The sequence below is a fragment of the Thamnophis elegans genome, chromosome 5, assembly GCF_009769535.1.
Source record: "Thamnophis elegans isolate rThaEle1 chromosome 5, rThaEle1.pri, whole genome shotgun sequence".
Lineage (NCBI taxonomy): Eukaryota > Metazoa > Chordata > Lepidosauria > Squamata > Colubridae > Thamnophis > Thamnophis elegans.
This window is the reverse complement of record NC_045545.1, coordinates 23,828,920-23,846,581: the sequence shown is the minus strand read 5'-3', so window position 1 is coordinate 23,846,581 and position 17,662 is coordinate 23,828,920. Positions and strand designations below refer to the sequence as shown.

The window sequence follows — 17,662 nt, the reverse complement described above, 5'->3', positions numbered from 1 at the left end:
TCAAATCATTGATGAAGATGTTGAAGTGTACTGGGCCTAAAACAGAGCCTTGGGGTACTCCACTGCATATTTTCCTCCATGTAGATACAGTTCCATTGAGGACTACACGTTGAGTACGGTTGGTTAGCCAGTTACGAATCCATCTGGTGGTGATGCTGTCCAACCCACATTCTTCTACTTTATCTAGTAGCAGGTTATGGTCTACTTTATCAAATGCCTTACTGATGTCAAAGTAAACTATATCGACGGCATTCCTCTGGTCCATTAATTTTGTCACTTTGTCAAAGAATGCAATAAGATTAGTCTGGCATGATCTGTTTTTGACAAACCCATGTTGGCTTTTGGCTATTATTTTGTTTACTTCTAGGTGTTCACTAATTCATTGCTTGATTATCTTTTCCAGAATCTTTCCTGGTATTGAGGTCAGACTGATGGGTCTAAAGTTTCCTGGATCTATTTTTTTTCCTTTTTTGAAGATGGGAACCACATCAGCTCTTTTCCAGTCCTCTGGCAGTTCCCTGGGCTCCAGGATCTCTGAAAGATATAGTTAAGTGGTTCTGAGATCTCATCTGCCAGTTCCTTTAGAACCCTGGGATGTAATCTGTACGGTCCTGGTGATTTGAACTCGTCTAGGGAAACATCACGTGAGAGCAACGTGACACAACATTTGATAGCTGTGCTATAGTTGTCTTAATAACAGCAACTTGGAAGAAATCTGAATTTCTAGAAATTTCCAGTCTTGGAACCCCTTATGAGGGCAAAATTCTATTGTTCATTATTTGCCTTTGACTTTAGTGGCAAATATTGAATTCACTCAAACAATAGTTAGAATCAGTGTAGTTCAGAGTAGAGAAGTATGGATTTAACATTGGTTCAAAGCTTATGCACTTCACGAATTCACTAGATGATATTTACAAGGTTTAATCTTCTGGCCTTGGTATGTTATCTATAATATGGGACAATACATTGGTTTTCATTTCAGGATTCTGCAGAACTACTGAAGTGCAAATTATAAAAGAACTTAATGCTTTTTTATTCAAACAAAAATGCTATATAAGTACTTTTTCAAGTTGTGTTTTATGTATTTGTGGTTGATTTTTATGCTGCAATGTATTCTAAAGTCTAATGGAAAACATCATTACAATTATAACTTGGAACTGTGATTTAATTTCCTGTTGAAAATTACAACAAAACAAATCAAGGACAAAAATGAACAAAAATCTACAGTCTTCTACAGTCTGAATCTGATAGTACATAATAAAATAGTAGTCCAATATCATCATGATCTGTATTTATGGTTAGCAACTGTGAAATGAGCAGAGCTAGGAAAGAGTAGGCTATTGGTTGACACAGAAGTGATTTAAACCAAATTTCCCTGGAGACAGCCTTTCTTTCACAGAGATGGCAAAAAGGTTTACAGTACTCAGTGAGATCAGGGAGTTTAAAAAAAACAAACAAGCTAGCAAACTCTGCCATAGATGTTTATAAAATTGTCAGAATATCTCCATTCTATGTATGAGGCAGAGTGAATGTTTTTTTTTCAAGTTCACTTTACAAATAAATTATTTTAAAAATATTCAGTTTTAGAACCTTATTAGCAAGGACCACCTGTATTTCATATAATCTCTGGAGAGAGAGAGAGAGAGGAAAGGAGAGAAAGAGGGGGAGAGAGAAGGAAAGAGAGAGAGAGAGAGACTATTTGATGCAGCAGAGATATCATATGTAAACAATATCAATGAAGCCATTATATCTTTATCAAATTAAGAACTTGTTATTTACATGCATCTAGAACAGATTAAAATGTAGATCTGTATGAGAATCACTCAGTTTTCTTTGTGGCTAGATTCTTGATTTAGAGGTAGCTAAACTTAAATTGTATGGTCAGAGAAGAATACCCCATTCCTCTTCATTCCCAAATGAAATATGAATCAGGAAAGCATCTTTGTTTTTCTATTATCTAGCACCGATAGGTTTGGCCCCTAGAATGACTAAGCAAATTTTTTTAAAGGAAAGATACAACATTTGCAAGAAACTTAAACTGGGAAACAAAAGATCCCAAAGGTTTTTAAATTACACGATCTTTTTACTAAGTCAGCTTCTCAAAATAGTTGAGATTAAATCTGTGACAGTGTCAAAAGCCATTGTTAGTATATGGTAGTTTGATTGTGTTCTGGCTTTTCTATCCTTGATATTTTAGGTAACACTGCTTAACAGTGACGTGTGGTGAGGGCAAAAGCCACTCTATGGCGGACACGGCAGCAGGGCTTTAAAGTCCCGGCGCCGTGTCCACCATCCCGCTGTATGGCGGACACGGCGCCGGGAATTTAAAGCCCTGCCGCTATGTCCGCCACAGAGCGGAACGCATCACGCTGTATGGCGGACATGGCGGCGGGAATTTAAAGCCCTGCCGCCATGTCCGCCATACAGCGGGACACGTCCTACTCGATGGCACTTGTCTTCCGGACACCTGGAGCCAGGCCGCCCAGGCCATGAGGTTTTTGGAGGGGGAAGGCGAGATAGGAGACGTGGGAGGTGGAAGAGTCGGCAAGGGTCCTCCGGCACAGTCGAGTGAGCAATGGGCCCTTCCAAAAAGCACTAGGAGAACCCGAGGCTGGTGCTGTGTTATATTAAACAAATAAAAGTGGCGGCTTCAGGAATAGGCAGATCAGCTGCTTTTATCTATGGTAAAGGCAAAAGCCGCCCTGCCGCTATGTCCAAATTAAAACCCTAGCCTGCTGCTATGTCCAAAAGCCCTGCCGGCCGCTATGTCCCACATAAAAAATAAAGTGCCAGCCTGCGCGCCAGCAGAGGCGGGTAAACACAAACACACACAAACACATTAATTAATTACATTAATTTTGAATTCTTCCTCCCTCCCTCCAACCCACATACCTTTTCCAGCTGTGTCACAGAGGATTTCAACTCTGCTCTTGTCTGCCATGATGAAAATGTAAAAAATGTAAAAAGAAAAAGGCAAGAGCTGCTGAGGTCAGGCTGGGTTAGCTGCTGCCAGAATCTTCAATGGATGACTCTGTTTAACTGTTTAAAAAAAGCCTCTAAAAAAAGTGCCCTCTACAGGAGGAGGCAAGAGAACCAAGTGCCTCATCTACATAAGGAATTTTTTGGCTTTTAACCCTTGCTTAACTCTGCTCGAGTGATCATAAAGATAGACTAAATGAGGCACGTGGTTCTCTCGCCTCCTCCTGCAGAGGGCACTTTTTTAAACAGTTAAGCACTAAGCAGAGTCATCCACTGTGTCTCTGGCAGCAACTACCTTAGCCTTTTTTCTTTTAATTTTTTTTTCTTTTCATGATGACAGTGGTGAGGCCCTGCCTCCCTTGCCTCCCCTCACTGCACATCACTGCTGCTTAATATACCATCATAATAATAGTTCTTTTGTTAGGGCAAAATAGAACTGTGTGTAGTGGAAAATACTATTTCCAAGGTCAAACAAGAAAAAGAAGAAACATGTCTATATAATTTATAATTATAAACTAGGAAAAAAAATCTTAAATCAATATCCTCTTCTTCTCATAGTTAAGATATTATTTGAGCCAAAGGCCTAAAGGTAATTTAAAAAGCAAACAAAAACATTTGGGGATGAGCATAATATCTCCCCTATTTCTGAATTACACAACAGAGGTGTAGCGTTGCATGGTCCTAATAAAAACAAAACTACTGCTACAATATCTAGAATTATTTGTGCATCCAAACCAAGTATCCATTGTAAGATTCTAATCTGGAAAAACATGTCTTCCCTTTCCAAAAGCAGTCACACTGGAGCTGAAGAACTGAAATCTTTAGTTTTTAAGTCTTTAACACTCTCACCTGAAGCATATGAAGAGAATGAGAATATTTACAGACTACAGAGTAGAAATAGCTCCTGACTTTTTACGTGTTTCATTGACCATCATCTGCACACAGATAAATAATATATGATATATTAAGTTTTTAGTCTGTAGTTGTTTTTTTCAGTCAAAGGGAATCATTCAACCAAAGGAATCACTTTCCATCTAAGTGAATCTCTGCAACATTAAATAGATCACTGGTGTCATGAGCTATGCAAATGGCCAGAAAGATTAATGAGACATAGACACACTGAACTACATTATCAATGTATTTCTTTGACAAAAGCATTTCAAGTATCACATTCATAAACACAGCACTAGAATTCTAGACTGTGTTGTACTGAAATTAATAATAATAATTAAAGAAAATGAAAGAATAACAAAACACATACATTGCTATTAGGTATAAATATTGTTTTTATAATTAAGCTCCATCTATAAAACATTGAGGTTTTTTTCTAAAAAAGAAGAACTTAGGCTACAATCCTATATACATGTATTTATCTGGGAGTAGATTGCATCAAATCTAAGCTTGCACTAAGCTAAACTATACACTAAGCTTATATAAATATACATAGGATTTGTTCTGGTTGCAAATCAAAACAGTCGCTAAGTGGATGTGATGGAAATAATCTTTTCAAACTACAAGACATTTAGAATTTGTACATTTTAATTTTGGGTTTGTATTACTGTTCATATAAAACATGGCAGCAAAGATTTAGAAAAAACCATTTAGGTCAGTAGTACTGGTTTTATGAAAGATACTATATGTTTGCTACCCATTTTCACACAGAATTCTCAACAGAAAAATGTATAATCATAAGAAGGAATGAACTGTGCATAATAAGTATAAGTATAATCTTTATTGTCATTGGACTTAAATACAACAAAATTGGTTTTAACCTACTGGTGCAAAATTATAACAGAAATGAAAAAAGAAAGACAAAGAAAAAAAACTAGCGTGTGTATGGAGTGATTGTGGTTGTATTTAAAAGTCTCACAGCCCAAGGATAAAAACCTATTTGTTCAGCTGGCTATACTTTGATGTCTTATGCCTGATGTTAGAAGTGCAAAGAGACACTGACCAGGATGTGAATCATCTCTGAGTATCTTCCTTAGTCTGCTAAAGCAGCGAGATCTGGCGATGTCATCCAGTGGTGTCAGAGGGCAATCAATGGTTTCTTGTGCCAAATTGATCACTCTCTGTAGTGCCTTCCTATCTGCAACTGTTAAACCAGCATACCATACCGTAATACAATATGTGAGGACACTTTCTATGGTGGACCGATAGAAAGAGGTCATCAGCCGTTGTTCCACCTGTTTTTTTCACAGGACTCTAAGGAAATGAAGTCTCTGTTGGGCCTTTCCAATCACCAGAGATGTGTTGTTTTTCTAGGTGAGATCTTGACTAATAAGCATTCCCAAGAATTTAAAGGAGGAAACCCTCTCCACACAGCTTCCCTTGATATACAGTGGGGCAGGTTCCTCTCTGTGCTTCTGGAAATCTAGCACCATCTCCTTTGTCTTACTAGTATTTAGATGTAAGTTGTTTCTTGAGCACCATGCGGATACCTTCTGGACTTCTTCTCTGTATGCTGATTTGTCCCCTCCAGTTATGAGACCCAGCATTGTTGTGTTGTCTGCAAACTTTATTATGATGTTGGATGGATCAGAGGATATGCAGTCATATGTATACAGCAAGTACAGAGGGGAGCCTATGCTGAGCTTCAGCATGGAAGATGTAAAGGACCCAACCCTTACTATTTGTGGACGATCCGTCAAAAAGTCTTTGATCCATTCACAAGTGAGGGGAAGGAAATTCAGGTCAGTCATCTTTGCAATGAGAATTCCTGGTAAGATGGTGTTAAAGGCTGAGCTATAGTCTATAAAAAGCATTCTGACATAATTCCCAGATTTCTCAAGGTGGCTCAGTGCAATATGTAGAGCAGTGGTGATGGATTATCCTGTCGATCTGTTGCTTTTATAAACAAACTGGTGTTGATCAAAATTTGGTGGAAGACAGGACCTGAGGTGTTGTAGGACCAGTCTCTCAAAGCACTTCATCACTATAGATGTCAGTGCAATGGGTCTACAGTCATTCAAGCTTTTTATGGCTGCTTTCTTTGGAACTGGGATAATTGTGGCTGCTTTCAAGCATGATGGGACTCTAGCCTGTTGCAGGGAGAGGTTAAAAATCCTTGTCAGGACCCCTGTTAATTGGTCAGCACAGGTTTTTACCACTTTTCCCAACACCCCGTCTGGACCTGCCGCTTTGTTGGGATTTACAACCTTCAGCTCAGCTCTCACTTGATGTTCATCCAGGGTGTGTGGCTGGAGATCAGAGGGTCTTTGGGCTAGAGCCACAGTGACTGATCTTTTGACCTCAAAGTGGGTGAAGAAGCTATTTAGCTCCTCTACTAGCAGGGCATTAGCATTGGCTATTTTTTTCCTATTGCGCTTATAGTTGGTTATGTGTTGTAGCCCCTGCCACACCTGTCTTGGCTTATTATCTTCCAGAAACTTTTCTACCTTTTGTTTGTATTTCTGTTTAGCTGCCTTAATGCCTCTTCTCAAGTTTGCCCTGGCTTCATTGTATTTGTCTTCCTTTCCTGTCTTGAAGGTGGAGTTTCGGGCTCTCAGAAGTGATTGTACCTCTGCTGATATCCAGGGTTTACAATTACTGTAAACTCTGATGCGCTTATTCACTCTTACATTGTCTGTGCATGTTTTAATGTATGAGAGTACAATGTCAGTGAATTCTTGCAACTCAAACTGTTCAAATATACTCCACTTGGTAGTCTCAAAACAGTCCTGCAACTGGCAGAGTGCTCCCCCCGGCCAGATTTTGACAGTTTTCAAGACTGGTCATATCCTTTTCCTAAGGGGGATATACTTGGGGCACAGTAGCAGAGAGATGTGGTCAGACATACCCAGAAGTGAGAGGGAGATTGCTCTATATGCCTGTATTAAGTTTGAGTACATATGGTCTAGAGTATTCTTACTTCTGGTGGTACACTGCACATACGGCACAAACTTAGGGAGAACAGACTTTATTAAACAGGCTTGATTAAAATCCCCAGCACCGATAAAAGCACCATCAGGGTAAGTTTGCTGCTGCCTCTTGATGGTGTCAGGTAACTTAGAGAGCGCTGTGCTAACATTTGCATCAGGTAGAATATAGACAGCAGTGATAACTATAACAGAAATCTCTCTAGGTAAATAAAATGGCCAACAAATGAAAGTTGAGAATTCCACATCTGCAGAACAGTGAGTATAAGCAACTCTACTGTTAGTACACGAGTTATTATGTGTGTAAATACAAAGTCCTCCACCTTTGCTTTTACCAGAGTTGCTGTTTTTGTCAAAGCGGTATGTGGTTCGTTGGTTAGTTGTGGTTAGTTCCACTGATGCATCCGGTACAAGTGGATGAAGCCAGATCTCTGTGATGATCATCACACAGCAATCACGAGTGAGCTTATTTGCTGCCATCCATAGCTCTAGTTCATCAGTTTTGTGGACAAAGGATCTAGAGTTGGTTAGAAAAATGCTTGGTAATGCTGGTCTGTGAGGCTGCTTCTGTAACCGAACTAGCAAACCAGTTCTGCATCCCCGCTTCTGCTTTTGCTCTCTTCGCTGCCTCCTAGGCCCAACAATGATTCCTGGCAGTCTTACTATGTCACTTGGTATATTATGAGACTGCTGGAAGTCGCTGGTAATATCTATCGACTAGAAGATCCAATCTTTAATAACTCCCTGCGGGCATAGACTAGTTTTTGCCTAACTCTACTGTGGCACCAGGAGCTCAAAGCCGCAGCGTCTAAGCGTGCCGCCATGTTGGGAAAAAAAATAAAGATAATAAAAAGAAATGAACCCTCTAAAGTGCTCTAGAACTTTACAATTCAAACAAGCAAGCACCTGACTCATGACATCCCAATCTTAACAATTGCTGTTAAGAAAGACAACTGAATAATGAGAAGTTCTTGGAGGTAGAAGGATAGAAGAGAAACAACTGGAGAAAAATCACAATCAAAGACCTGCAAATAGAAGTAGAATGACTGTGGCAGAAGAAATAAAAATAGTACCAATAATAATAGGACACTTGAAAACTATTCCAAAATAACTGAAACGCCATTTGAATACCATCAGCACTGACAAAAAAAACCTTACATTAGTCAATTGCAAAAAGCAGCTTTACTTGGTGCAGTTATATCCTACAACCAGGAGTGGGTTCTGGCTTCTTTCACTGCCAGTTCGCTCACAGATGTGCTTTGGTGGTGGTGGTGCTGGATGCGTGCTATGTGCGCATGTGCAGTAGTGAAAAATTGCTTCTGCACATGCACAGAAGCAAAAAACAAGATGGCGGTGCCTGATGGAACCGGTTCGGGTGCATGAGCAGCTGAGTTACTACCTACTTGACCAAACCGGAAGGAACCCACCACTGCCTGCAACGATACCTTGAATCCCACCAGACAACATCTACCTAGTCCAGGTTCTTCGAAGGGAACCGATAGATGGACAAAAATGCCAAATTCCATATAAACATTTGGCTGACTGTGTGTCCAACCATAATATGCCAACTGTGGCAAACTAGAATTTCCATTTATATAGCTGACCACTTTGAATGATTGTTGGTTTAAGGGAAGAAGGAACTATCTAATATCAGCATTTGATATTTCAAGCTTACTGCAGGCATCTTGATGACATATAAGCAGCAAATGTGCACTCTATTTGAACTGATTCTGAATGGTTTCAACCAACTGAAGCAATCATAGCATAGCTAGTAAATGGGAAAAATGCATGTATAACTATATTGGAAGTCTATCAGGTTACTGATAATACCTCACATAGATTTGTCAAGATTCTGCTTACACCATTGTGGGGAGAATTTCCTGGACTCTTTGATGGTACACTTCAATATGTCACCATGTGGGATGGTCCACAGGCTGGGTAGGACCTCTGGGGTCATACTATCTAAGCCTCTTATCAGGATCCTGTTGGTACAAACAAAATTTCAACAAAAAAAGAGCTTCTAAAATGTGAGTCCTTTCTTTTTAGATGCTAGTTTCAGCATCTTACCTCTTTCCAAACAGAGGCACACTGTCTATGCTGCCCAGGGGTGGGTTCTGGCTGGCCTTACTGCCAGTTTACTCATGTGCGTGCTGGATGCGTGCTGCGCATGCATGCGCAGTTAAATTAAAATTGTTCTGTCCATACGCAGAACTCAAAGACAAGATGGCCACGGCAGTGACCGCGGAACCAGTTTGGGGGTGTGGCAGGCTGCCATACCACTACCGGTTTGGCCGAACCAGGCTGAACCGGTAGGAATCCACCTCTGATGCTGCCTCCATGTATAGAATATTCATCTTTCTTTCTTTCCATTCTTTCAGATGACAAATTACAGCAAATGTATATTCTCCCTAAATTTGATTTGATTAAAAAATTCTGTTTGTTGCTGAACCTTACATTAGTTGGAAAATGAAAAGCATTTTCTTCATGATGTAAAAAGAATCATTTCTTTCCTCTTTCGCTAAAGCAGATGTTCAAGGCAACATGGTATTTACATTTCACCAGCATTATTACCATATTTCAACATTTCTATTGCACCTTTCATCTCCAAAGAGCTGAAAACATATGATAGGTATACAAACAGATCACATAATCCAACATTAAAATGAGTCTGTGACAGCTGCTTAATGACATTTTAGCATTCTGCAGTGATAAACACTTTGGAATATATAGCTGAATTCTCTTTAAAATATCATGTACAATTGCTTTTGTTTGGCTAAGACAGTAATTCTCAACTTATTCAATGTAGGCCAAATATCTGAAATATACGACATACCACTGCCAAATTATTATATTTTTCAGATAGAATTGTGAACAAAATTAAAATTAAACCAAAATATACAACAGGGGCAGTATTAGTTGCTGCTATCTTCTTTGGGAATGCTTTTTAATTTCCCAGCTAAGATTCCTGCAATTCTCCCTTCCTAATACTAACCAAGCTCATTTCAGTTTAGTTGACAACTCAGACATGGTCATCCAGGTGCTGTTACCTGCTGAAATGTGTGACATTACACAATGGATTCAACAGATCAATACAAAAACAGACTATCATTTTTAGAGGGAATTCTAATTATCCTTTAATCTAGAGGCAGTAAGATAGAGCTTTCTTAGACTTTGCAGTTCCACTATTCTGTGGAGTGGGGAAACCTATTAATCTTCTGTGCTTTATGAAAGCATTTTGTCAGAGTATGAATATTCATAGACTGGAATAGATCAGCCAATGAATAGGCAGAGCAACTGAGTCAGCCAATGAGGGCTGTTTTGGAAACAGAAATTTAAGCTTAGAGTCTGGGCTGGTTTAGCTGAGAATTGAAACTGAAACTACTCTGTCTGTCTACTCGGAACTCTGAAATTAACTTTTCTCTCCTGCTTGTGTTCTGCTTGTAACTTCTACCACCTTGAAATAATCTATTATTGGTATTGTAGATTTATTCATCTGTTATTATGTATATAAATAAGTTAATAAATCCATCTGAATCCTGTATGTGCTTTCTGGATTTGATATTTCTGCAACAAACTTGATACATTTCAGAATAGTATGCAGAGGCACCTGAAGAAAGTTTGAGAGTGGGAACAGGGGAAATCATGAATATTATGTTGAATAAGCTGGAGAGCTTTCATCTCAAACAGAGACTCCTTTTGAACAAAGGGCCAAACAATCCTAGATTGCAATCTTATGATTCTAATACAGAGAAAATGTAGAAACACCTAGCCCATAACAAATATCCCTTTCAAGGATTTTGTTTGTCTGACCATGCATTCAGTATCCTGACATACAACGATATGGTATTTGCAGTTTTAGGCAGTTTGAATGTACTGTAGATGTGGTCATTTATACAAATATTTAACTGAAAAACTTCAGTTTCTTTGCATTTGACAAATGATTAAAATTGGAGCTTTGGAAATGGAAGTTAAGTTTAGCCTTATTTTTAAGAAAGTGCTTTTCACTTGGTTTTGACACTCTGCTATTTCAAAAGCACAGTTTGCATATTTAAATGAGACTTGGCTCCTTCATTCTTTGTCTCACTTAAAAGACTAAAAAAAAAAACCTGTGCATTTTATCTTGGATAGGTAGCATAGAAGTGCTTGCAAAAATTGGGAGAATGGATTTAATGAATCACAATATGTGTGCCTTTATCTATAGTATAGACAAATTTCCCATATACCTGAGGAGAACAAACTTTGTAGAGAAAGCTGCAAGTAAACAATGGAAATATTTCAAATAAACCCCTAGATGGCAGGATGGGACTATCCACAGTACACGCCCATAAGCTTAAAATGGGTTTCTCTGAAACCCTACAGAGCTGGAAGCATGTGTTTGAAGTACAGACAATGTATTTCAAAAAGGATATTTTTGGAATAGAGATGATGGATTAGTCACAATTAATTAGAATATTTCATCTAGTTACTTTACTCATGGCACTATAAGATATCTGTAGTACTTGGAATTTATTTTGGCTGCTGATAGCTTGTTTACTTTGCCACAAATTGTCCATCCATGTTCTGAACAGACTTCACACTCACAGGAAAGATTCTGGAAAAGCACTTCATCATATCTGTTCTATCGCCGAGATCGTCTTCTTTGTAAAATAAGCCACATTTCTGTGATTTTTGGCAATTAATACTAAATAACCTCTATTATTACTCTGAACAGATAGGTGTAAAGTTTAATTCCTGTAGTTGTCGGATATTTATCCTCTAGGCCCGTGATGCTGAACCTATTATGACGCCACCGTCCAGGCCTTCCGCACAGCCTTGAAGAACTGGCTCGCCCGTCAGGCCTGGGGACAAGGATAGTTCCCCTCCCGAATGATGAATGTATGTTGTTTATTATTTTATTATATGTCTTATCTTAATGTCTGTATCTCCCCTTCCCCGATTTTATGTGAGCCGCCCTGAGTCCCCTCAGGGAAAAGGGCGGCCTACAAATATTAATAAAATCTCTAAATCTCTAAATTATGACTACAACCTATTATGACTACCACAGGTGGCACGTGGAGCCATTTGTTAGGGCATGCAAGGCACTGCCCTGTTAATTAAAAGACTTCAGTCTTCTTTTGAGGCCATTTTTTGCCCTCTGGAGGCTTCGGGGGCCTTCAGGAGGCTTCACTGAAGGCTCCGGAGGGCAAAAACTGGCCTTACGAGCAAACCGGAAGTGACTTCCTTAGTTTTTCCTTAGGTCCATTTTTTGTCCTCTGGTGCCTTCAGGGAAGCTCCTGAGACCTCTGGAGGCATCCAGGGTCAGGGTGGGGAAGGCTGTTTTCGCCCTCCCCAGGCTCCTAGAAAACCTCTGGAGCCTGGGGAGGGCAAAAAAACTGTGCCAAAAGCAGGGTGTGTGTGTGTGTGTTTCTGGCTGGGCACGCATGCACACGGGGAGGGGGGTTTGCATGCATAGCATTATGGGTATGGCATGCCCACGCACGACCTCCGTGTGCTGCCCCTGCTTTTGGCACGGGAGCCAAAAAAATGTTCGTCATCACTGCTCTAGGCATTAAGACCTGTTAAGCTTCATCAAGAATACTGAGATTCAGTTTGTGTTCTGACTTCATAGCGGTAAATTCTACTCTGTAGTGTTGTGAATTCTCTGAAATAGCAAATAAAATGGTCATTTCTTTTTCAGTTTTGTCAGAAAAAATATCTGATACTAAAAACTATTTATTTTTATTTTATTTATTTATTTAGTTTGTCAAACATGTACGGGATAACAGTTATAAGTATAAACATGACATGAGCACATGAAATGAGTACAAAAAGTGGGGACAGTAAGACAGGGATGGTAGGCATGACGGTGTGCTTATGCACGCCCCTTAAAGATCTCTTAGGAATGGTGTGAGGTACACCGTAGACAGTTAAGGTTAAACCTAGGGGGATTAGAGGAAGTAACAACAGAGTCAGGTAGAGCATTCCAGGCATTGACCACTCTATTGCTGAATCGAGTTTGTAACGGTTCACCTTGAGTTTGTATCTATTGTTTGCCGGTGTATTATTGCAGTAGAAGCTGAAGTAGTTGTTGACAGATAGGATGTTGTAGCAGACAATTTTGTGTACTATGTTTAGGTCAGACCGTAGGCGAGTTATCCAAGGTTATCCAAGCCCAAAATTTCTATCCTGGTGGCATAAGGTATTCTATTGTGAGCAGAGGAGTGGAGTACACTTCTCGTGAAATGTCTTTGGAGCTGCTCGATTGTATTAATGTCCAAAATACAGTGTGGATTCCAGGAAGAAGAGCTGTATTTGAGGATTGGTCTGGCAAAGGTTTTGTATGTCCTTGTTAGCAGTACAGTCTGTCTGTCTGTCTGTCTGTCTGTCTGTCTCTCTCTCTCTATCTATCTATCTCTATCTCTATCTCTATCTCTATCTCTATCTCTATCTCTATCTCTATCTCTATCTCTATCTCTATCTCTATCTCTATCTCTATCTCTATCTCTATCTCTATCTCTATCTCTATCTCTATCTCTATCTCTATCTCTATCTCTATCTCTATCTCTATCTCTATCTCTATCTCCACAATATTTTAACCTGATCATTTTTGATGACTTTTTCAACGCGTATGTTCCCACCAATTTTTCATTACTTATTTTTATATTATATTCTATTATTATTTCAGAACACTTTGTCCCAGCACTCAATTTACAAGCCAGGCATAATTACACTGTGAATGTCAGAAATATATTTTAAATATATGAGTTAACACTCAATCTTCTGCCGTTAACAAGGTTCATCGTGTAAGTTGTTTAACATTGGAAGTACCACAGAGACTGCATAATCTTGCATCCTTAGAACAGAATTTGTGAAAGGAGATGCAATCTCTGTTGTTCTTTCGTAGGTATTCAAATTCTTTTAAAGAAACACAAACAGAAGCAGTTAATTAGCTGGATTCTGAGATAGTAGGAATTTTGCCAAAGCTGAAATGTGCTGTCTTCTACATTAACAGAAACAGTTGCTTCAGGGCTGCAGCAAGCTTTGTGACAGAATCATGATAAAATCACTTTGTCTTCATATACCAATAGTAACACTGCAGGGGAATAAAGATAGTTGGCCAACAGGGGCTCTGTATTCTTAGTTAGTATTGGCAGCTTTTCTAATTACTCTATTCCAACCACTCAATTATTTGTTGTATCTTCCTAATGTATCACCAGCTTTATTTTATTCATGCACATTTTAATTAAGAAATCAAAGTCTAATTTAAAAGTGGTAGGCAATATTTTTTTTCCATCAGATTCTATTTATTGTAACACTCAGTGAAATGTGCCAGTCAATTGCTTATTGTCAACTAATTGAATTCCAAAAGAGCTATACATAAAGTATATAACATGGCAAGTGGCAGCAGCTACAGTATCAGAGTTCACACTTCAAAATTAATATCACACTTTTTATTGTTAAAACTTTTGACCATCATTACGGTAGGCCCACCACTGCTTTAGTGTACACCAGCATTCTACCCTCACTTATGAAACTATGCTGTGAAGTGTTAACAATTTATTTTGTGATCAATCTACATTGGTGCCATCAAAGCTCTCCTTGCTCAGGACAGCAGGTGGAAAAGCTGAAGGTCTTTGCGAATATCTTGATGTATATACTATTATTATGCCATGAGATGGACTGTATATGAAAGAGCATTTAGGAATTCCAAACAATGCCTGCCTACTAGTCATCTAATGGCTCATTATTGGACTACATCTTGAAAAATATCTCATAAAGCAATGTATGAACCTGCCAGAGATTTGAATTAATCCTAAGGTCTGATTTAATCACATTGCAAGACTTCTGGCCTCAAGACTCAGGTAGAAACTGAGCAGACTAAGGATATACTTTCAGCCCAGGACACATCTATTGAAGAAATGCAAAAATGCTCAGAAAAGTCTGTATAAATCAGAAATTTTCTAAAGAGAACATGAACTACACAAACTATTACAGTTTTTCCCCTTCAGGAGAGATAAGAAGAAAAAAGAAACCTACCACATGAACATTTCTCATATTTTTTCTGGACTTACGGTTAAGAAGCAGGCTGGCATTGGTTGTGCCTAATTTGTTGACAGCGACACATGTATAGTTGCCAAAATGCTCTTCTGTCACATTGTTGAAATTTAAAAATGATCTTGAACTATAGCTGTTTATAGTAATTCCTTGTTGCCCATTGATCAATCTAGAATGGGGGGGAAAAAGGGAAAGTACAAATATTTGCATTTTTGACTTATCTATATGTGGGTGAAATGCATTACCTTATACCAAAATAGGATAGCAAAATGGAAATAAACACTAACTATGAAAACTATTGATGCCACATTTACAAAAAAAAATACTAGTGCCATAGTTTTCTAATGGACTGTAATTTAGCAAAGGACTATCATCTATGCAAACAACAGTGGATACGCATTAGACCAGAGGTGTCAAACTCAAGGCCCGCTGGCTGGATCCGGCCCATGTAGTGCTTAGATCTGGTCCATGGGGCTGCCTAGAAACAGTGAAGAATCAGCCTGCAGTGCCTTTGCCAGTGAAAATGGAGCGGCCCTCCTGGTCTCCATTTTCGTTGGCAGAGCGCTTGGGCCACCACAGGCGCCTTTGACATGAGTGACGCCCCAGGACCTGCCCCCCAACCCTGATGCGGCCCTCAATGAAATCGAGTTTGATGCTCCTGCAATAGATCATAGAACACATTTCCTTCCTTCAGCACAAGTCCCTTAAATTTAAGGAAGTCTAAATTGAGACTTGGTTTCTTGATTCAAGCAAAAATGAACAAGACGCTCAATAAGTATATACATGAAATGATAAAAATGGGGGTAAATAGTGAAATAAAACTATGATTGATTTTAGAATGAAGCTCTTTTTCATTTTCAATTGTGAAGGAGCAGGGCAAGCTGTAACTGAATGCTGGGGATAAACAGCAAGAACTAATTACTCACAGTTCAAGAGAATCAGGGCACAGTAAGGTAAAGATTAGCAAATGACTTTAAAAGCAGGCCATAAGGCTAGGACACTGTTTCTCAAACTGAGCAACTTTAAGATATATGGACTTCAACTTTCAGAATTCACCAGTCAGCAGATTGAACTCCACTTAATGTTGCCGAGATTGAGAAATTCTGGTCTGGGAGTTATAGCCACTTTCCAGAATCTCTACTCAGAATTCCCTAGCCAGTGGATTGAACTCCATGATCCTTAATGTTGCCAAGCTTGAGAAACTCTGGTCTGGGAGTTATATACACTTTTCAGAATCTCTATTTACTCTTTGTCTTGGACACTGATAAAATAGCTGGAAAGGCAAAAATATTTAATATGGGTTCAAAGCAAGGGATTGTAATGATATACTTTGTTTACTGAATTTATTTTTTGAAGAAGCAAATGAAAATTATTTGAGTTGATTTGTCCAGATGATACATTGATGGCTTGGAAGTAATTAAGCCCTATTTATATGAAGTCTGTGTACATTATGTCTATACTGTAGAGTCAGCTATACAGGGATATCTGCATGATCAAAACTTTTATAAGAAGTATAAAAAGGAATCTTTGACAAACACAGATCTTGAACTTCAGTTTAGAACTTCAGTTTTATGTTTGCTTTGGGAATTAGTCTCTATCCTTTACTCCAACCCTTGGAAATACCTGTTATTCAATTTAGTGAGAAACTTGGACATCTCCAAATGTTATTTACTAACAATTCCCAGCAACTTTAACAGGCATGTTTAGATGTTGTACTTGGGGTTCCACAATATTTAGAGAACCTAGATCCCAGCATTTGCTTAGTTTAATGGCTTTAGCTGTATCAATAATACCAGTAAAACTTCCAAGTGTTGTTTAAAGGAAACAACATTTTGGTTTCCTTTCCAAAGAAGAGTCAGGATAAATTGATTTCTTGATTTTGACATTCAGAGCAACAGGATGTCAGTAATGATGATATAGTCTCCTTTTATTAATTTACACCCTTTTTATTCACTGCTGTTTTAAATAAAAGCTTGTGTGGGTCATTTTGTGTCCCTTTTGGAAAGCTGAAGAGTCTCTCTAAATAAAAATGGTTTATTTTCCAACTACCATAGAATGCTCATGGTTTTCTCTCTTTTCTTTCATCTTGTGATTTCAGTTAAGTGCAGAATTTGGCTCCCGTGGATGGAAATACTTTTTTTTCTTTTGATTTTCGATCCAGTGACAGATCCCACTGGAGGGAAGAGTAAAGAATCAATTTTGCAAGCATGTCCTTTCCTTCTGAAAATGTGTTACAGAAGTTGAGAAATTGCTAGAATAATAGTAAGAGTTAAATTGGGCAAAAATTATCCATTTGCTACCTATTGATAGCTGCATTCTTTCAGAATGGATTGTATCCATTGGATCTTACTATTGGTGGATAGAAACATTAGATTTTATTCACTTAAATCACATACTTTTACCAATGCACTTTTATATGAACTCACTTAGGAAATGCCTCATAGTATCTCCAAACAAGGCTAGAAAATTTGATTTTTTTTCCTGTTCCTTTTTTTTAAAGTCAAACTTAGCAAGGTTCTTTTCATCTTTTCTTCAATGCTAGAGGTTGATCTTATAACAGTTTTTATGATTTTTCTGGCATAAATAATACTACAAACACATTGAGCCTTTGGTACCAAGGTTGATTATTTACTTCAACTCTTTTATCATCTGGGCATGTGTAACCAAATTCAGATTTTTGAAAAATATAGTTAAATGTGAAAATACTTAGCTATGCTTGATTACTCCAAGAATTGCTTATATTTCATTCTGAAAGCAGAATTCATACTTAT

At 38.5% G+C, this 17,662-nt stretch overlaps 1 protein-coding gene across 2 annotated transcripts in view; it reads right to left on the bottom strand.

Moving 5' to 3' along the window:
- Window positions 1-17,662, bottom strand: part of NEGR1 (neuronal growth regulator 1) — a 547,611-nt gene that overhangs the window by 88,936 nt on the left and 441,013 nt on the right. For both annotated transcript variants that reach the window (XM_032218388.1, XM_032218389.1), the window contains exon 6: window positions 14,909-15,060. In XM_032218388.1, coding sequence (XP_032074279.1) covers window positions 14,909-15,060 — 152 coding nt within the window. The remainder of the gene's footprint in view (window positions 1-14,908; window positions 15,061-17,662) is intronic.